Source organism: Xiphophorus couchianus, chromosome 12 (genome assembly GCF_001444195.1).
Source record: "Xiphophorus couchianus chromosome 12, X_couchianus-1.0, whole genome shotgun sequence".
Lineage (NCBI taxonomy): Eukaryota > Metazoa > Chordata > Actinopteri > Cyprinodontiformes > Poeciliidae > Xiphophorus > Xiphophorus couchianus.
This window is the reverse complement of record NC_040239.1, coordinates 7,320,919-7,340,569: the sequence shown is the minus strand read 5'-3', so window position 1 is coordinate 7,340,569 and position 19,651 is coordinate 7,320,919. Positions and strand designations below refer to the sequence as shown.

Below are 19,651 nucleotides of genomic sequence, written 5' to 3'. Positions count from 1 at the left end.
ATTTACATCACCGTATCTCTCTTCTTTAGTTATGTGTCTGTTCTGGATCAAACTGAGTGCAGTCATCACTTCCTGTGAAGAAGAGGATGAAGAAAACTAGAGGGAGCCAAGCGGTGGTGAAGTGGGCAGAGTTCCCCAATAATCAATAATTACAAATATCCTCCCAGATCACTTCATTCAGAGCCTTCCTAAAGGATCCATATACCCGTTTTTCACATTTTGTCACATTACAACAGGCTTCAGTTGATTTTGTTGTTTCTAGAGAAACATAAAGTAATGAACGTTTTGGAAAATGCACTGCAAAAACACAAAATCTTACCAAATATTTTGGTTTAGTTTCTAGTGCGAATATCTTCCTACGTTTGACAAAACTAACTTACAAGTAAGTAAAAGCAAGAAAAATTAGCTTGTTTTAAGTCAATCATTCATTAATATTGGTGAAGAAGTACTAGTAATACTGGCAGGTCATTTCACTTATAAAAATATTTTTTTCCATGTTACAAGTGAAATAATACAAAAGTGAAACTAGTATTAAGGAAGTAATGACTAAAAACAAGTTCATGTATTTTGCTGAAAAGCAACTTGTAAATTAGTTTAGTTTTATTTCAAGTTTTCTGAGATATTTACACAAAATTACGTGGCAAGATTTTGTGTTTTTGCAGTGTGCAAAGTTTTTCTTTTTGTCCATTAAAACCTAAAAACTGTGGAGCACATTTGTTTTTTGTTTTTGTTTTTTTATGTTCTTTGCATTACAGCTCAAGCTTCATCAGCATACATAAAAAGCAGTTTCAGGATTCAGGCGTGGCCTTTGACTAGGCCATTCTGACACATAAATATTCTTTCTTGGTCCTCAATAAAAACAATTCCAACTATACTATAAAAACATACCAACATTTGTGGTACATAACAAACAGAGAAAGTTTAACTATATTTATAGTGTTAAACTTTTAGTAAAAGTTTTTTATTAAACTTTTATTCAAAAACTGAACAGCTGTGTAGAACTATTGAAAGATTAAACAAATGGTTCATAATTATTTCCTGGCCACTTTAAATAACAAATCCAAGCCCAAGAAACAGTTTAACAATACAAATAAATACAAGGTGAATAAAAGAAAGAGTTAAATATAACAAACACTTACATGAGCAGTGAGACGTTTCAGGAAATAGTCTCTTTCCTGTAAGACGCACTTTGAGACAAAATTAGAAAATCTGAATGTTTCTGCTACACCAGAACAAACACAGATAATAAACACAAGATCTTCTGACAGTTCCCATCTGGACTGTTTTCACCCAGTTTCCACATTTATATGAGGAACGGATTCCTGTAAGAGGAGGGCTAGGTTTAGGCCAAACAAAACTAGCACTTTACGCAAAAATCCAGTTTGAATGTTTTAAGATGGATATTTTTAGTGAAAACTGCAGAAGCATTTTAAGAAAATTTACAGAAATGTAAGAAAAAAGCAGAAAAAAGAAAAACTGCAGAATCAATCAATCAATCGGATTTTATTTGTGTTGCACATTTCAGCAACAAGGCAGTTCAAAGTGCTTTACATCAGAAAAAACACAAAAATCAACAAGGAAGGAAGGAAGGAAGGAAGGAAGGAAGGAAGGAAATCTTCATTGATCAAATAACAGAATTAACAGGAATGATTGTAATCCACAGTCAAATTGTGTCAAACTCCAGTCCTTTATGTGCTGTCCTGCAGTTTTTAGATGTGCCACAGGTACAAAACACTGGAATGAAATGGCTGAATTTCCTCCTCTTTGTGTAGATCAATTCTCAGAGCCTTAATGACCTAATTATCTATTCAGGTGTGGTGCAGCAGAGGCACATCTAAAAGTTGCAGGGCAGCAGCCCTCCAAGGCTGGAGTTTGACACCCCTGTTGTAAGCCTTCGTTTTTTCTGCCTGTCATCTGTTACTGATCAGCTTTAAATATTTTGGTTTTGGGTTGCATCTAAAGCAGCTTCTGAAAGTTCAGAAAGTGAATCTCCGTTCAACATACTGGAATAAAAACCTAACAAATGACTAAATCTGTAAAAACGTGTGTGTTGTTCATTACGTCACATGTCAGACTCCCTGGATTAAGCTCTGTTATGTCTGAGTCACACACAAACACAGTCTGTAACGGTTCATAAATTTCCCATTAAAAATTTAATCATCTTACTGACACAAGGAGTCAGCCGCACATTCTTTGTGTTTAGTGATAGCTGTTGGGGTCAGAGGTCAGGAGGGTGTGGACAGGTGACCTGCGGTTCGATGAGAGTGGGAACGTGTTGTACTTCGCTGAAATCACTGGGCTCGAAGTTAAAAGGCCTGGAAAAGTCAAAACATGCATTAAGGAGATACAGCAAAAATAAGAGACCACTGCAAAATGATCAGTTTCTCTGATTTCACTCTTTATAGGAAAATGTTTGAGTTAAATGAACATTGTTCTTTTATTCTGTGAACTACTTACAAAATGTCTCTGAAATTCCAAGCAAAAATTTTGTATTTATTTGGAGAAAACAAAAAATGGTCAAAATAAGGAAAAAGATGAAGTGATTTCAGACCTCAAACAATGCAAAGAAAACAAGTTCATATTAATTTAGAAACAGCAATACTAACGTTTTAACTCAGGAAGAGTGCAGACATCAATATTTGGAGGAATAACCAGGAGGTTTTCAGTGCAGTGGGTTCTTACATTTTATAGAGCTGAAGATGGATAAAAAAATTAATCTCACAAAAACGTTTCTCCGTCAGTTTTAGAAAAAATTATTCCAGTCACACATAGAAATTACTGGGATCACAATTATTATTGGCGCTTTTAAAAACTATTTACTCTTCACCTTTTTCCAATTGAAATGAGTGTCTAGGAACGATTATTAGCATTTAATGTCTTAATGTTTCCGTGGGGAACAAACATGATGTGACACAGAGAGGCTTCATCAGAGCTTAGAAACTTTCTCTGCTGTAAACATAGATAGAGTTATTTAAGCAAAAAAACTGCAGAGGACAATATTTTATTGCCTCATAAATATATACTTACTAATAGGATCAAACAGTTTTTATTTAAGACATTATCCAGTTAAAGATAACATTTGTTATCTTTTCGTCAATGTGAGGGCGAAAGAATTGAACATTTATTTGTGGAGTGTTTTCATACTGTAATGTTTTGGTCAGATTTGCAAAATAAAATAGAAAGAACATTGTTTTATCAAATTTGCAAATATTGCTCATCTTTAACAATCCACCTTTTATTTGGAATAAATATATATAGTTAATCTAATTATAATCCTAGCAAAATATTATGTCCACAAGATAAAATACTGTAGAGAGAATAAGCAGATCCCTGCGTTATATTTTATATATTTATTTTTGCTGTAATAGACCCTTTTTATACATGTTTGAATGTATTTTTGACACTTTTTGTTAAGAAATTTGCATAGATAAAAAGGTACACATTATTTTATTTTACCAATTTATGAATATACTTACTTAACTTTTGTTTTTTGCTTTATTTATTCTACCTTAACATCAGCATTGTCTATATACAACGAAGATATTTCTGTATTAGCATAGTAAATGTAAACGTTTTGTAGTTTGCTTCAGGAACCAGGGATGCACTGATTAACCTTTTTCACTTCCAATACCGATACTGATATCTGATGTTTCGTATCGGTTGATACCAATCCTATACAGAAATACAATGCTGAGTTAACTTATTTTTTTTAACACAGACATAAACATACTGAATTTAAGTTTATTTGTAATTCAGTGCTTAAATTAAAGTATGAGTTCATGCTGCTGCAATGAATTTATATTAAAATATTTTCTGCATCTTTACAAGGAGAGGCCATTACGGAGGGTGCAGTCACATAACAAAAATAAAAACACTTCCAAAGAAGTGGAGTAAATTGAAAACACAAGACAAGAGGCAGATTTACAGCTTACCGTCTCTGTTGTTGACTGTTTGCCCGTCCAGCTCTGCTGCCTCCAGAAAACGTTGCTTACTGTATGCGGCGTTAGCACAAACACACTCAGGTTACGTCACTTTGCTCAGACTGAAACACTTTGTTTAACGCTGTAAGAGAGGAAATGCTGGGAGAATCTTTAAAAACACAACCAGTTGTACTGAACACAGCGGGAAAGACAAACAGAGATGACTCCAGGAAGGGTTGGACAGGCTGCCTACCTGTCAAACGTTTTTCTCCTCACACTGGCGCAGACTTTCAGTCCTTCCTCGTCCTCAGCACTGCGTAAGGTGACAGAAGAAAGTGAACCATTGGTTAGGAGGTTTTCTGTGTATAAATCTGTAGATAGGATCACAGACTTAGGTTGGACTTATTGTGGCTTCAGTTGATGCACTTTTGGACTTTTTAATAATATTCTAATTTATTGAATATGACTGTAGATTTACTGCGTACTGCAGGAATGTTTGTTTACTTCAGCTGAAAGCAGAAACCTCATGATAAAAAAAAATCAAGCAAATATTTTCCAGAATAGCAAAGCCAATATATTATCAGTAGAATATGAAACCAGTGAGTGAACTCAGTCATATGGATCCACACCAGCTCCTCCTGCATTCCACTAACTTCTTGCACAATCAGCAGCATCACATGGTGTTTAAATGTGACTTGGGCTGCGATACAGAAGAAGCTAATCTTGGCAGAGTGTGAGAACGGAGACAGACGTACGAAGCGGCGGCAGCGTGCGGTCTCTCCGGCGCAGACATCCTCCTGCTGGCGGTGCCCTTAGCGCTGTATGGTCTGTTGTCTGCTTGCATCTCTTTGATGAGAGCTCTACGCCCGCACTGAGAACTGTCCTGCATTCAACATCCAGAGAAAAGGAAGGCGTAAATAAAGTTACAGTAATAACAAACTGATAGGACTTATAAGTCTTGAAAAATGTAATTTGATCAGGTTTTACTTATTGTTTTTGGCTGTGTTTTAGTTATCTTCCAGAAAATAACTGTTCTTTACTAAATTAAAGTTAGTTAATTTTTGGTAACTATGGCAAACTGGCATTATTATAACATTATCAATATTACAAACAATATTATTGTTTATTGCCAATTCGCAATAATTACTTGGACAATTTATTCTCCAGGAAACTTTATTATCATGACAGGCCTACACTTGTGTCAAACTCAAGGGTCGGGGGCCAAATCCGGCCCGCCACAGCGTCTGGACTCCAGTTAGCTACGTTAATTGAATCTGGAAGATAACAGTTGTGTGCTTGAATATTATTTTATCAATTAAATCAGTTTTTATCTGTATACTGCTAAATAACATCAATCCCTCCAATGTTTTGCTGACGCAAAATCAACAGACACTTTTTTGCACTAATGCATAATTGTGAGTCTATTGCAAATTTTCATCAAAAAGTGTTAAAAAAAACATCGGTTTAAGTAATGCTAACTCCCAACTGTGGGTGGCAGTATTTCTTACTTCTACTCCACTGCTGCCTCAATTTTACTTCATGTCAAGTTATCATCTGTGATTGATGTGGAGAGGAACTAAAACTCACTAAACACAGGACGATATGGCTGGAAAACATATCACGATATAAGTGTTTTCTATCAGTCGACATTGATAATTATTGATTAGTTTTTTTGTTTTAAATATTTAAAATACTGCCAAACTGGTAGTGGGACCTTTTCTGTTTTATTCAGTTTCCACTCAACGCTGTTGTTTTTCATTTTAAGCATATATGAGGTACGGTGGTGACAACTTAAACTGCTGCCACGCCAGTTACTCAAAAGGTTGTTGCTAGGTAACCACAAGCAACTCAGTAAGCTGTTGCTAGGTAACCAAAGAGAAAGTGAGTTAGTTGATTCCACCAACCCTTTTTAGCTTGCAGTGAAAGGTTGAGCAGCTTAAGCCTTTCTTCTGCCTACATCTCCCAGAGTGCTTAGCAATTCAGCATCGGAGTTCAGTGAATATTCTATATAATAAATATTGAATATTCTATCATACGTATGATCTACCATTTATCCCGTGTATATCGCGGTATATATTGTTATTGATTTATTATCCAGTCCTAAGCAAATATCTTGCAAATATTTCCACAATAGCTCCACAAAAATCACAGATTTTGAATGAAAAATATCCCCAAAACAAACGATGTGAAAAGATGCTCAATATTATTTGATTCTAAGAGGCACATAATGAACTCAGACAGATCTATTTATTAATATTCAACACATTCTGGTACAACCGGCCCTTTGAGAACATTCATGACCTTGACGTGGCTCGAAATGAAAAATTTGTTTGCTTTAAGATAAAGTTGTGTTGAAGTTACCATCTGATTTCCCCTCATAGAGCAGGAATGTGTGTTTGGAGTGTTTCTGATTTAAAGACGAAGCAGATGTGCTGAGCTGGGGCCTTTGCTGCCAGATAAAAACGATTAATCCGTGCGCTCGACGCGCTGGGACCACAGGGACAGACAAAAGGCAAAATGATGTGGGGGGGTTCTGACCCGTACCTTGATCTGGGTGTTGAAGGAGAGCCGGGGGGAGGGCGGGGCAGTCTGTGTAGACCGGGTCCTGCAGTTCAGATCAGATGGAGCCAAACATGTGCACAGACTCCCACCCTGGAGTTCCTACAAGTACAAAAGAGGTTTTGAATGAAGACATGCAAAAAAATCTTCAACATTAAAAGCAATAAAATGAGCATGAAATGATGATGGAAAGTTTTTAGAAACATTCTCACTCTGATACTTGCTCAGATTTCAGTTTTCTACAACCAAGTTGTGGTGAGATTGGCTCAGTTTAAAAGCTGATTGGGTTTTCTGGGAGTCTGCCCTCCACCAACTGTTTTATTAACAGATCAAGTTTATTTGTTTAGCACATTTCAGTAAAAAGGCAATTCAGAGTCCTTTCATCATAAAACCATCATACAGGACCAATTACCTGTATGATGTCAAATATCCTCATCAATCAACTGTACATCAAACATGTTGATCAATGCTCCCGTTACTATGAATTAGACGAAACACTACAGTACATGGAGTTTCTGATTTAAAAAACTCAGTGTTTCAGTTGTTTTGCAGTTTTCTGAAAGTTTGTTCCAGATTTGTGAGGCATACAAGCAGAATGCTGCTTCTCCATGTTTGGTTCCGGTTCTTTGTTCTGCAGAGCAGACCAGAACCAGAAGACCTGAGAGGTCTGGAAGGGTGATACAACAACAGCAGATCTTTAATGTGTTGTGGTGTTAAGCTGTTCAGTTATTTACAAACTAACAGCAGTATTTTAAAGTCTATTCTCTCAGTGTAGGGACTTTAAAACTGGTGTTATGTGCTCTGTTGTCCTGGGTTTAGTCAGAACTCCAGCAGCAGCACTCTGGATCAGCTGCAGCTGGAGGATAGACTTTTTAGGCAGACCTGTGAGGACACTGTTGCAGTAATCAATGCGACTGATAAAGATAAATGCATGAATGAGTTTCTCTAGATCTTACGGGGAGATTTGTCCTCTAATCCTGGAAATGTTCTTCAGGTGACAGAAGGCCGACTTTGTAACCGTCTTTAAATGGCTCTGAAGGTTCAGGTCACTGCACCCAGATTTTGGGCCTGATGACTAGTTTCAGTAATAACTGAAGATAATAAATAAACTGAGAAGATTCATTCTTTAAAAAAAAACAAAAAAACCTCTGGCGTACTGGTTGAGGGTGAATTTACCTTCAAGTTCAGAGCATGTTGGAGTTTCAAGCGAAAATGTTCCTGCTCTCTCAGTTGGAGGAAATCCTGACAGTTCGCCAAACTTTCACACATCTTTAGGAACATAGAAGAAAAAAGATGTTGAGACCGAGAACGACACTAAAGGAAAGGAAGAAGATCTCAGAGTAAATGTTTTTCTTGGGTCAGGTTTAGTTTTATGTTTCACCTTGTGAAGGATTCCCTCCAGCTCAACGATCCGCTCCCGCAGCTGATGGTCTTTGGAGCGAAGGGCCTTCATTTCACTGCCAAGCTGCCTCTTTTCCTCCCTGACGAAGGTGAGGTCCTGAAGCTGATGGTGTGCCTCCAGGTTCAGGCGACGCTTTTCCTGAAAACAGAAAAAATAAAATAAAAATCAGCAATAGAGCAAATGTTACCTAAAACAGAGTGTCCACTTCCTTATAATATTTCTAGACTCAAATATCAAGAATTATCAGCTCATTTTAAAATATTGATACAAAAGTTCAATATGAATTTAGTACAAATTTACCTGCAAAGGTTTTAAGTATGGAATCCGAAAAAAATCGGATTGTAGAAAGATAGATGGATGGATGGATGGATGGATGAATGGATGGATGGATGGATGGATGGATGGATGGATGGATGAGTAAACGGATGGATGGATGGATACATGGATGGATGGATGAGTAAACGGATGGATGGATGGATGAGTAAATGGATGGATGGATGGATGGATGGATACATGGATGGATGAGTAAATGGATGGATGGATGGATGGATGGATGGATGGATGGATGGATGGATGGATGGATGGATGGATGGATGGATGGATGGATGGATGAGTAAACGGATGGATGGATGGTTACATGGTTACATGAATGGGTAAATTGACGGACTATACAGGTTTTTCCAGATGTTTTTTCTTTGTATCAAATGATTATAAATTAACGGGCCAGCATGATTATATGTTTTATAATAAAACATTTTCTGTTATTATTCTTATTTCTAAGATGTCTTCAGTCAGGAACTCTGCAGGTGTTTCTCTACAGGTGAGAAACTGCAGCACCTGGTCTGCCAGTGTATGAAAAGTGTTGAAAAGTTTTAACCTGTTGCAGTTCCTCCACTTTCTCCTCCAAATGCTGGATTCTGCTCTGCATGGCGTCGACCTTCTCTCTCTTGGCGGTGATCTCCTTCTGCATGTCCAAAGCCACCTGCAGGCCTGGGAGAGCCGCACACTCATTAGTCCTAATGACCAGGACTCCAGAATTTACTAAAAGAAAAATCTGGGCTGAAACCAATGATTATTTCAATTATTGATTAATCTATTGATTATTCCAACGATTAATCGTTTAATCTGATAAAATAATTGCCACATTCTGCAGATTTTTCACCTAAAGCTTCTTTATACAATATTACAAACACATAAAAATGCAAATAAACAACAAAATAAAAAATTTGTTGCCTAAAATGAAGCAACGTAGTCTTCCTTTGGTCACGCTTGATCATTTGTACATCAAAATGATATTTCTGCTTTACTTAACATCAATACAGGCTGATCTGTACAACTATATTTTTTCAATAAACCAATTAATAATTGGATTGCAAAAGTTTATTAGTAGATGATTTTTTCACAGAATTTGATCTGGGTGAAGCTAAAACTATGCCAACTGTGTTCTGGGTAGAATAAATTTACAAATTTTTGTTTTTAATTCATCTTAATGCAAAATTTATATGTTTATAGTTGTAGCTTAATTACTGCTCTGACTGTGTTGTTCTTTCAACAAATGGCCTTTTTGGTGTCTGTGTATTCCAGTTAACAATTAATCAATTACTAAATTAGTTGACAATCATTTCAATAATCGATTCATCCCAATTAATCCGATTAATCGTCTCTGCCCTATTTATCTCTGCTCTTTATTTCATGAGGAAGCATCAAATGCAGACCTGTCACGATAACAAATACTGCTGGATGTAAATTGTCCCAGAAGTTATTGCGATAAACGATATTATTGTTGTTTTGAGACCATTTCCAAGTAATACAGAGGGGATGGCATAATAATGCAAAAAATTTCATTGTTATGCCATTAAAGATAGAAGATAACCTTCTGGAAAACATTTTAAATGTACAAAATAAATAAAACACCTGAAACAACATGTAAAATGAATACAGAAGTCAAAATTAAAAAGGAGCTAGTTGAGACCAAAGCACCAGACTGAAGAGTTTTTACATCCAGCTTTTGGCAGATAAAGAGACAGAAAAAAAAACAAAAAAACAATCATGCCAATGAAAATTATCTAATTCTTTTATCATGTGATTGATTGAGACTTTTGCTTATTGTGCCACGTCTTTTCCTTTAGTTTCAAATGAAGGTGTAACACAAACCATGGCTGTCGGCTGCTTTCAGGGTCCTCAAGCTGCGTCGGATCTTGTGGAGCTCATCGTGGGTGCTGTCGAGCTGGCTCTGTAGGTGCAGCACCATGCCTTCGTGCTCCTCGTTCTTACAGCTGTGGAGCCGCTGCAGGTTCTCCAGCTGCTCTGAAATTGCGCCCATAAAAACACGTGAAACGTCTAAAGAGTGAGTGATTGCATATAACCAAACAAATGCAACAATGGAAGGGCTTGGTTGACTTTGTAAACATACCAAAGACAGTTGTGCATTTGGTTTACACAGCTGGACAGAAAGATGATCTGATCTGATACAAGAGCCGATCTTTCTAGAAAAAGCTGTGTGAGATATAATACAAGCTGCAACTATAACTAGTCCTGTCACAATAAATGACTTGAGATCATTTTCAGGTAATATATTGATAGTACCATAATAATGTAAGTTCACTCACTCTTTAATTTTGTAAAAAGCACTTTACACTAGAACTGGAAGATATTTTAAATATCCAAAATAAAACACAACTATCAAAAGCAATAAATAAAAAACAACAGACACCAGAAATAAAATAGATTCTGATGTCGCTGTGAACAAAATGGCCCTTCAAATAACGAGCAATCAGTTGAAGATACATTTGCAGGAAAACAGCTCCTTTTTTTGTTTATTTTTTCCTCCAATGAAAAGAACAAAAATTTCAAAACAGCATTTTGTTTTTACTCTGATGATCGGAAACACTTAAAATCAGAATCAGAATATTCTTTATTGATCAAAGCATTGATGAGAAATTGCTTATTTGTTGATAAGTGTTAAATATGAGCAAATACAAATATAACTTAAGCCATAAGTAATACAGTTAAGGAAGAAATTATTTAGTATTTTAAATATGAATTAAATAAAAATTGGTAAATAAAATAAAAACGTATGCACATTGAAATGTGTTAATCTCTAAAAGAGTCCAGAGTAAACTTAAAAACATTGTATAATCTTAAGCCTTTGTCAAGCATTTTTAAAAAATGTGATTTTAAAAAAGCTATATCAGAAGAAATCTGCGAGAGGAAAATACTTTTGTGTCAATTTTACCTCAAATTAATAAAGTTTTACCTTAATATTTAGTGAAAACAACAGAAATGATACAGAATCAACAGCAGCAGTCCTTCTGTGATGATATAAACTCTACCTACTGTTGAGATTGAAAAGCTGCGTGCGCTGCAGCTCCAGCTGCTTCACAGCTTGCTGTTTGTCCAGAGTTTCCTGATGAAGGTGCTGGTTCTGGTCGGTCAGGGAGTTCAGCAGCTGATGCTTCTCACATTCCAAACGCACCAACTCAGACTTTTGTCGGGCTAATTCAGCCTGCAGAGCCTGGAACTGAACAGTTACAAGTAGCTGAGAGTAAACTTGGACAGAATGGCAGGTAAGGAATCAATTAATTAATATAAGGAACAATAGATGACCTGCTAATCATAATTTAGTCTGGGAACCTGCTGGTTTTGTTGTTCCTTTATCTAACATTCTTTGTCTTTTTCCTGCAGAAGTTCCTGAAGTTTCCTTACCTCCTGTGACCTTTGCTCTGAAAGCATCTGCAGGCAGGATTTCTCCTCTCCGGCTCTGAAAAGCTGCTTCCTGGTCGAATCCAGCTGTCCTCTCAGAGCCTTCATATCTTCCCTGAATTCAAGCTGCTGATTCTCACAAATAGACTGAGTGAAAGATGACAAAACAGAGGCATAATGACATTTAAATGGGAAAATAAAACAGGTTTTTACACATTTAAGCTTGTTTAAAACTTATTCTAGACCTGGCATAATAACACATTTTGCTGGGCGTTAAATTGTCTTAGAAGTTATCGCCATAAACAATAATATTGTTGTTTTGAAACCATTTTCAAGTAAAATAATGATAATGCAAGAACACATTCTCAAAGATCACTAAACTTTAAAATCTTTTAAAACTTTTAAAAACATTTCTACTGAAAGACGTTTTAAATATACAAAATACATAAACAAAACAAGACATAAAATGAATTATGAAGTCAGTAAACAAAATGAAGACTTTTTACTTCCACTTTTTATTAGAAAGAGAGAAAAAAGAAAAACGATAAATCATGCAAATGAAAATGCTTGGGCTAATTTTAATTGATCTTGCAATTAATTAATTTATTGCTTATTGCAACAGGCCTATCTTATATAAGAGCTGCAGTGAATCTTATGCCTTGAACTTTTCATATTTTGTTAATTTATAGTGACAGACTGCAATGAATCTTCATGTCAGACCAACAAAAATTAAAGCAAAATTTTTTAATGGAAGGACAGAATTACATAACTTTATATGTTTATGAAAATTAGCAATCTGAAAAGTGTGGCATGCATTTATATTCAGCCTTCATGAATAAATTCCTTGTAGAATCACTATTACAACTGGAAAGCTTTGGCTGATTTAGTGTGTGGCATTTTGCTCATTCTTTGTAACAAAATAATCACAAACTCAGATTGAATAAGGAGAATTTTCACAATAACTTATAATATTTTTGCAAATAGGTCAAAAAAATTAAGTTTAGGTCTCATCTTACCAGAGAAATTTCTTCCATATTTTAGCTGTTTCTTGTACATGGATTGTAGCAACATAAATGGGACTTCTTATGGCTTTCTTCCATAAAAGCAGTGTAGATAACACATCTAGTTTATGGCCAAAATGATCAAAATCTGTTTAGTAAGGATGATATGGTAATATTTTGTGGTTCTATTGAGATAACAATAAAAAATTAGGATTAAAAAAATAATTTATTACTTCTTCTTTGGCTAATTATATGGTTGTTTCTGAATGGTGCAGCATTCATAGCCTCACAAATACAAATACTGCTATTGAAAAACATTCCCATTTGAAATGGATGCCACCAAACTGCACACAGTAACTCCACTCAGTTATATTTTAAAATTTACTGATTTTAATCGATGCTCTCATGGAACAAACAGTGGAGAAAATAGTAAAGTAAAATTTTAAATAGTACTGTCAGTTTTTTTTTCTAACATCGTTAAATGAAATTCTTCAAGACAACAATAAATCAAAATTCTACTTATAAAACATTTATCTCGATAAATGCTCCCCACTACCTTACAGCTGATTTATACAAACTTCTTAAAAATCAAGTGGCATTTTTCTCACCAGCCCAGCAGAAGAAAATAACATTCATTAGTGGATTTGGTGCCATCTGAGGAATATTTTTGAGGCGAAAATGGGAAATGATTGAAAATCTACTTCTACTTGTCATAATATTTTGACAGAAATACAGCTATTTATATTTAACAGCATCACATTTCATTAGTTTGTATTTGGTACTTTATAGTTTTATTTGACTTCTCAGCGACTCCACACGCAGATATTCAAAGGAAAAAAGCCACATCAATGGAAAACAAGAAAAAGACTGACTCACACAGGAGGAGGAGAAGAGGACAACTAAAGAAAGGGAATGAAACATTTTCTGGGAGTCTAAAAATAGATGTGCAAGAAGGAAACAGCTGATGAATGAAGTGGCACAGAAATAAGTGGATATATTGTAATGCGACTAAATTTGCAGTACTTAATTATTTAAATCTATCAACTGGATTCACTTTGTGTCCACTTTTAGCAAAGTAAACAACATCTCTAAATTATCACAGAAGCTTTTAAGGCTCTGGCATTTTCACACAAACAGTGAAGACGTTCTTCTCAGAGGCACATCTAATTATCGGCATTTTAAGCATTACAGCTTTTGCCATGATGCTCTGCTTGATGTATATAGAACTTTATTAGAAATTATTTTGGGTTTATTTCAAAAGATGGAGAAAGGTTTAAAGGGAGACATAAGCAGGGGAAAGATAGAAGGTTAGAGAGAACGCAATCAACATCTTAGACGTCTGCCTCTACACCTGCAGAAAGAGAAAAAAACAGTCAATTTTAGTTTATTGTGCTAACTGCACAAACGTTTTCTATCTAAGGGAAATAACCCACCCAATTATTTAGAGTCACTGTCCAGCAATAGGTTGTATTTAATATGTACATGTGGTGACAGCAGAAAGGAAAACTCCATCTCTAAAAAGCAGAAACGTCTAGTAGAACCTGGCTCGGCTGCGTTTCCTTGACAAATATACGCAAAACTTTGTCAATATTCCTCTAATGTTGAAAAAAGACAATTTGGGCATTCAAAAACATGGCGCACCATCCTCCTCCTACTACTTCCTGTCGTCTTCTTTGTCTTTTCCCCCAGCAGTAACATCTGGTTGTTGACCACATGATTGGTGTGATCTGAAAAAAGTGTTTCCATTGCAGGTTTACGAAACACACCAACTTCCATACAGCTGGAAAACCATCTCATCCTACTTTTACTTATTGAAAAACGTGAGTTTTTTCAAAATTGGGGTGTTTCCATTACGCTAATTTATTTTCATAATTAAAGTTTGAGCAATTATATGGTAAATGGAAGCACAGGCAGTGCGAACATTATTTATTTATTCTATTGAACTAATACAGAAAAACAGAGGTCAGGTCTGGGAGTACTTTCTATGTTAGAGAAAAAGTAATAAAGCAGCAGTAAGTAGCAGGTATAGCTCGTTCCACTCTTTTGTCAAGGAACAAGACGCAATTAAACACAAAAAGACAACGCCAAGAGTATCATCTCTAGAGAGAATATAACGTCATCGGCACCAACAAGTTTTAAATACTGTGTAAAACATAAATATGAATTAATGGAAGATATTTATAAAGTGGTCCAACATGAATGATGGAGATTAAAATAAACTACTGACTCGGAAGAAGAGATAATTCAAATTTACCGATGCAAATGTATGAATCTTTCTGCCCTTATAACACCTCTGACATGTTTGGACGTCTACAACAATGAGCAGGAAATAATTTTTAACTGTTTAGGAACGCTTAGGAAAGTGTTACATCATGTAATAATCTGCTGCTTTAGTCACTCAGACTGCTTTTCCTTAATCTACTGAAACATCAGTCTGAATGTAGATTTTTAATAACACAGCATGAGAGGACTGAGGCGACGTAAGTAGGGTTTATTCTCGTACTTTAAGTAGCTGAAGCTGTGACTGCAGCTCTTTGACCTGCTGCAGCGATTGGTCTCTCTCTTTATGGGTGGCAAACAGTTCAGTCTCGGTCTCCAGTATCTTCTTCTCCAGGTAACTAACCTACAATGACACAAGCAGAAATCACAAACCTGAGACAAAGAGACTCATTTCTGCATAGGGAGCATTTTCACATGTTAACTGTGATGCTGGGTTGCTTTCTGTCAGGTTAATCAAACTTTAACTGTATAAAACAATGTAATTAGCGCTGTCATTGTAGATAATAACATGATTTGACTCTTTACCTTGTCTCTGTAGCTGGAAACGGTTGACTCCAGTTCATTGATCTGACAGAGCTGCAGTGAGGTCTGACTTTCAGCCAGGTTCCTACACAGACAGACTGCTTCAGTGACCAGGTGAAATATTGGTCTAGAATATCCTGATTAACTCAGCATGAGACACACATTCAACATTTTCAGTAAGAGATTCAACATTTATATATTTACTTTAGCAGCCTCAACTTGTTGCATAAATTCACTCCGCAGTGTTTGGATTTGTCAGTGAACATCGCCATCTCCTGGTCAAGACTTGCAATAAGGTCTTCCACCCTGAGGCAACAAAATGCAGAGGTAGTTTTACAACTGAAACAAAACATTATTCGTTTCAGTTTAGCAGGTTTTAACAGCAGTAGTTAGCAACAAGCCAAGTATGCTGTTGATGCAGATGTAAATTCATCCTTTCCAGTTATCTACTAATTGTTTGTATTATCTTCTTGTTTGTGGTTAACTGTGATAGAATGTCGGTTTTATTTCCTATTTTAACAAGAAGGTATGCATCTTGATGTGTAATGCAGCTGGAACATTTCACATTATTTAGCACATTTTCAGAAGCAAAGCAGTTTAAAGTGCTTTACATGAATTAGAAGGAAATACAACCAAAAAAACAAAACCAAAAGAAAGACAATAAAGTACAAAACTAAATATTGGTTCCACATGTTTGATAAGAATAATATGTAGTTCATCATTTCTAAAGTAATAGGGGTTTCTCTACAACTTAAGTTTGTTCTGGATTAGTGAGGTATAAAACTAAATGTTGGTTAAGTTAAAACTAGATGTTGGTTCCAGTTATTCTGGGTTCAGTTCTAGATATGCATGAAGCTAAATGTCGGTTCTCCATGTTTGATTCTTGTTCTGGGATACTAAGTAAACTAACAGGAGTTTCGCAATTAAAAGTATGGTCTAAAGTAATAAGCACTATATAGTAATAAGTAATTTAAATGAAACATTTATAAAGTTAATAAGCTATTTAAAAGGACATTGCAGCAGATCGTTTACCTTTCTTGGTTATTTAATCCTTCATATTCGCTGTTCCTCTGTTGGTCTTTTGACTGGTGTGGAAGAAAAGAAACATCATGCACATCAAGAGCTTAACGGTACTGAATTAAATCCTTAGCTGACTTTTACTACTTACTCTAAAATATGTCCAGCGTTGTTTATCTGAGTCCTTGTGGACATTTTCATATCCAGATTGTGGTTCTTGATGCTTCACAGTCTTATTGCTGGCTGAGTTGTCCCCAAACTGCTTTTCATAAAGTATGTGGTAAACCCTCCTTACGCACTTTGCCAGTGATTCTACTTCTCTTTGAAGAGCAAACGCCTCTTCTTCCGTCTCCGGAAGCTTCCAGACCTTCGACGTTTTGACTTTCTGAAGCTCTTCCAACAAGTGCAGCATCTTCGCCATCTGACTGACCTGTTTCCTTGAGTCCTTCAACCTAACAGTAAGAAGATCTGTGGGTCAAAGTAAGTTATAGCACCTTCTGTACAGGAATGAATTAAATATATGTTCACCTAAGGTCAGTCAGGGAGTCGTTCTCCATCTGAGCTTCATGCAGTTTAGACTTCAGGTGCATGATGGCTCTTTGGGGACTAAATGTCTCCTCTTCCTCACTGTGTGCCTTTATTTGAGAAGGTAAAATACCAAATTGAGATCCATCAATATAATAGCACAGGGAATCAATGACTGGAATGAAAATATAAACCTTATTAAGTTGTAAATGAGACAGCTGTTCTGCTGCATTTCCCAAAGCATCCATTTCACTTGAGCCTCGGTCTCGCTGCACCTCGTCCTGTTTTAAAGTATCCATACAGTCGACAATAGCCTGAGTCAGCGCCTCAATGTGGGCTGAAAAACCAGTGGATTCTTCAGCTGAGTCATCTGCCACCAGTGAAAATGTTGTTTAAAACATATTGTGGGCAGCAGCGTTGTAATCATTGCAGAGAGCAGAAAAGAAACACATTAAACAGACTGAGCATTTATCTGTTCTTCTTTGCAAGCATTGTAATTCCAAAAGTCTTTGACAAAAATGTGCAATGAATGCTGGATGACAACACATAATACAATTCACTTTTTAATTAGAGCTAAACGAACAGAATTCTTCTGCTACGTTTCCTTACATGTGAACTTCATCACATTTCATCATGTTACAACCACATACTTCTATCTATCTTATTGTGTAGTAAAGCCACACAGAGCAGCTATTATTTTAGTTATCAATTAATCCATTGAATGTTTTGATGGATTAATCAGATTTTAAAAATGGCAATTGTGCAGATTTTATTTGGCTTATTTATTTCAAACAGGTTTTTAAAAACAAAAAGTATATTTTATACAATACTAGAAATTCACAAAAATGCAAATAAACAGTTCAATTAAATATTCAAATAGGAAAATAAACACAATAACACAGCATTCATTTAGTGTACGCACAATCATTTGTAGAAAAAGGATGCATCTGCAGACAAAAATAAATACTTCTAACAACAACATGAAAAGCTCAGCCATTTCTGCTCGACTTAGCATCAAAACAGGACTAATCTGTTGATTGCTTTTTGATTAACCGATTAATAACTGGACAGCAAAAGGTGCTTAACAGGAGATGTGTTTTTTTTATAGAATTTGAACCAGGTGAAGCTAAAACTGTGCCTGGGTAGTACTGATTTAATTTTTTTTTTATATTAATTGCGAAATGTATATATTTTTTGTACTGTCGTGTTCTTTCAGCAAATGGCCTTTTTCGAGTTTGTATACTCCAGTTAACAATTAATCTATTACTAAATCAGTTGATAATTATTTCAATAATCGATTCTTTACATTTAATCGGATTAATCGTTTCAGGCCTACTGTACAGTAAATCATTTTGAAGCAGAAAAAAAAAAAGGGCATTAAAACCTACTTTTGTGGCAGCTTCGTTCGGGCGATCTGTGTCTGTAAGGTGATCCAAACCTCCTCAAAGCTTCGCTGGATGCATTTTGAATCTCCTCGTGTATGTCTTGTATTTCCATATGCCTGTTGAGTTCTTCGCTGCTCAGAAAATTTACACATGTGTCACCTATAATCTGCAGTTTAAAAGATGTTTCTGCAGACATTTATTCTTTGGAAAAAATAGTCACTTTCCACAAATTTTTATAAAAAAATACACATTCAAGTCATTAAAATCACACCAGACAGTAAAGATTTTGAGTATTAAACAATCTGTTGTTTTATCTTGGCTGTGTGGCAACTCAACCAAAACATTTGTAATATCCATTTAAAATTTTTATTCATCTATATGATGTTTTCCACTTATCTGAGGTTGGATCATAGAAATAAAAGGTTGGAAATACAGACAACAACTGACAAAAATTCAGGATAGACAATTTTCCCTTGATTAGTTCAGATTAATTTTAGGCAGCAAAAAAATCTCAGTAAAACAGAGATTTCGACATATCTAACCAGAGCTTTTCTAGCTTTTATATTTTGATCCATTTGATCTATTATTTGTCTGTTTAGTGTTTTTCATACTTTTCATGTTTTGTGAATCCCAGAGAGAACAGACTTGTACACTATTTAGTTTACATCGAAGCTACAAACAGATTTGATTTGACAAAAAGGCAAAGTAATATTCAAACGTAAATAACTCAAGTTTTCAGCAGCATTACCTCAGTTCATCCAGAGTCCGATTAAATCTCAGGCTAAGGGAAGTGTTTTGGGTTACTGTGAAGTAAGGAACAAATTAACAACAAAATCACACTGTAAACGCAAAGGCAAAAATAAATAATTAAAAATGAAACTTTAGTTAGCTTACCTCTTTCTGCCTCTTCATTAGCCCCAGGAGAATCGCCAAAAGTTAAAACGTACGAATCAGTATCAACATGAGGCTTCCGAGGCCCAGGAGGTTTAGAATTAGACATTAATAGTTAAACAAATAAAAAAATAATAACAGAAAAAAAATAAGGCTAAAAGAACAGCCAACAAGTCGTTAAGATTCATCTCCATGGAAACAGCGTCGGAAGCTAAAATGGCTAACTGTTAGCACACGCTCAAAATTACCTCTTAAATATGTCGTAGCACATTTACGGAAACTGTCTCAAACAAAGTCAAATCCGACGTATGGTTTCTATAATATTAATGGGAACTAAACAAGAAAAAATAGTTCGCTTTCTGAGACAGGAAACTGGAAGGTGTTGACATTAGCGCCACCGACACTTTGAAACCGCGCGTCATAGCAACAAATCCAGGCGTCATGACG

At 35.6% G+C, this 19,651-nt stretch overlaps 1 protein-coding gene across 5 annotated transcripts; it reads right to left on the bottom strand.

The window, feature by feature from the left end:
- Window positions 1-2,134: 2,134 nt before the first annotated feature.
- LOC114153993 (coiled-coil domain-containing protein 158) lies at window positions 2,135-19,614 on the bottom strand. 5 transcript variants are annotated; one of them, XM_028032707.1, is made up of 21 exons: window positions 19,208-19,613; window positions 19,062-19,116; window positions 18,317-18,444; window positions 17,123-17,298; window positions 16,932-17,038; window positions 16,555-16,855; window positions 16,419-16,471; window positions 15,591-15,692; window positions 15,390-15,471; window positions 15,088-15,207; window positions 11,587-11,730; window positions 11,218-11,401; window positions 10,036-10,188; window positions 8,759-8,871; window positions 7,861-8,019; window positions 7,656-7,748; window positions 6,465-6,581; window positions 4,676-4,803; window positions 4,174-4,233; window positions 3,933-3,991; window positions 2,135-2,315 (listed from the first exon to the last, which is right to left on the bottom strand). In XM_028032707.1, the coding sequence occupies exons 1-21, from the start codon at window positions 19,311-19,313 to the stop codon at window positions 2,200-2,202; spliced, it is 2,556 nt and encodes an 851-aa protein (XP_027888508.1). In that variant the 5' UTR covers window positions 19,314-19,613; the 3' UTR covers window positions 2,135-2,199. The 5 variants fall into 5 exon arrangements, 4 of the variants coding, with proteins under 4 accessions (XP_027888508.1, XP_027888510.1, XP_027888511.1 ...); XM_028032708.1 differs by lacking the exon at window positions 2,135-2,315 and having other exon boundaries at window positions 3,939-4,062; window positions 19,208-19,614; XM_028032709.1 differs by lacking the exons at window positions 18,317-18,444; window positions 19,062-19,116; window positions 19,208-19,613 and having other exon boundaries at window positions 16,555-16,848; window positions 17,123-17,140.
- Between the last annotated feature and the right edge of the window lie 37 nt (window positions 19,615-19,651).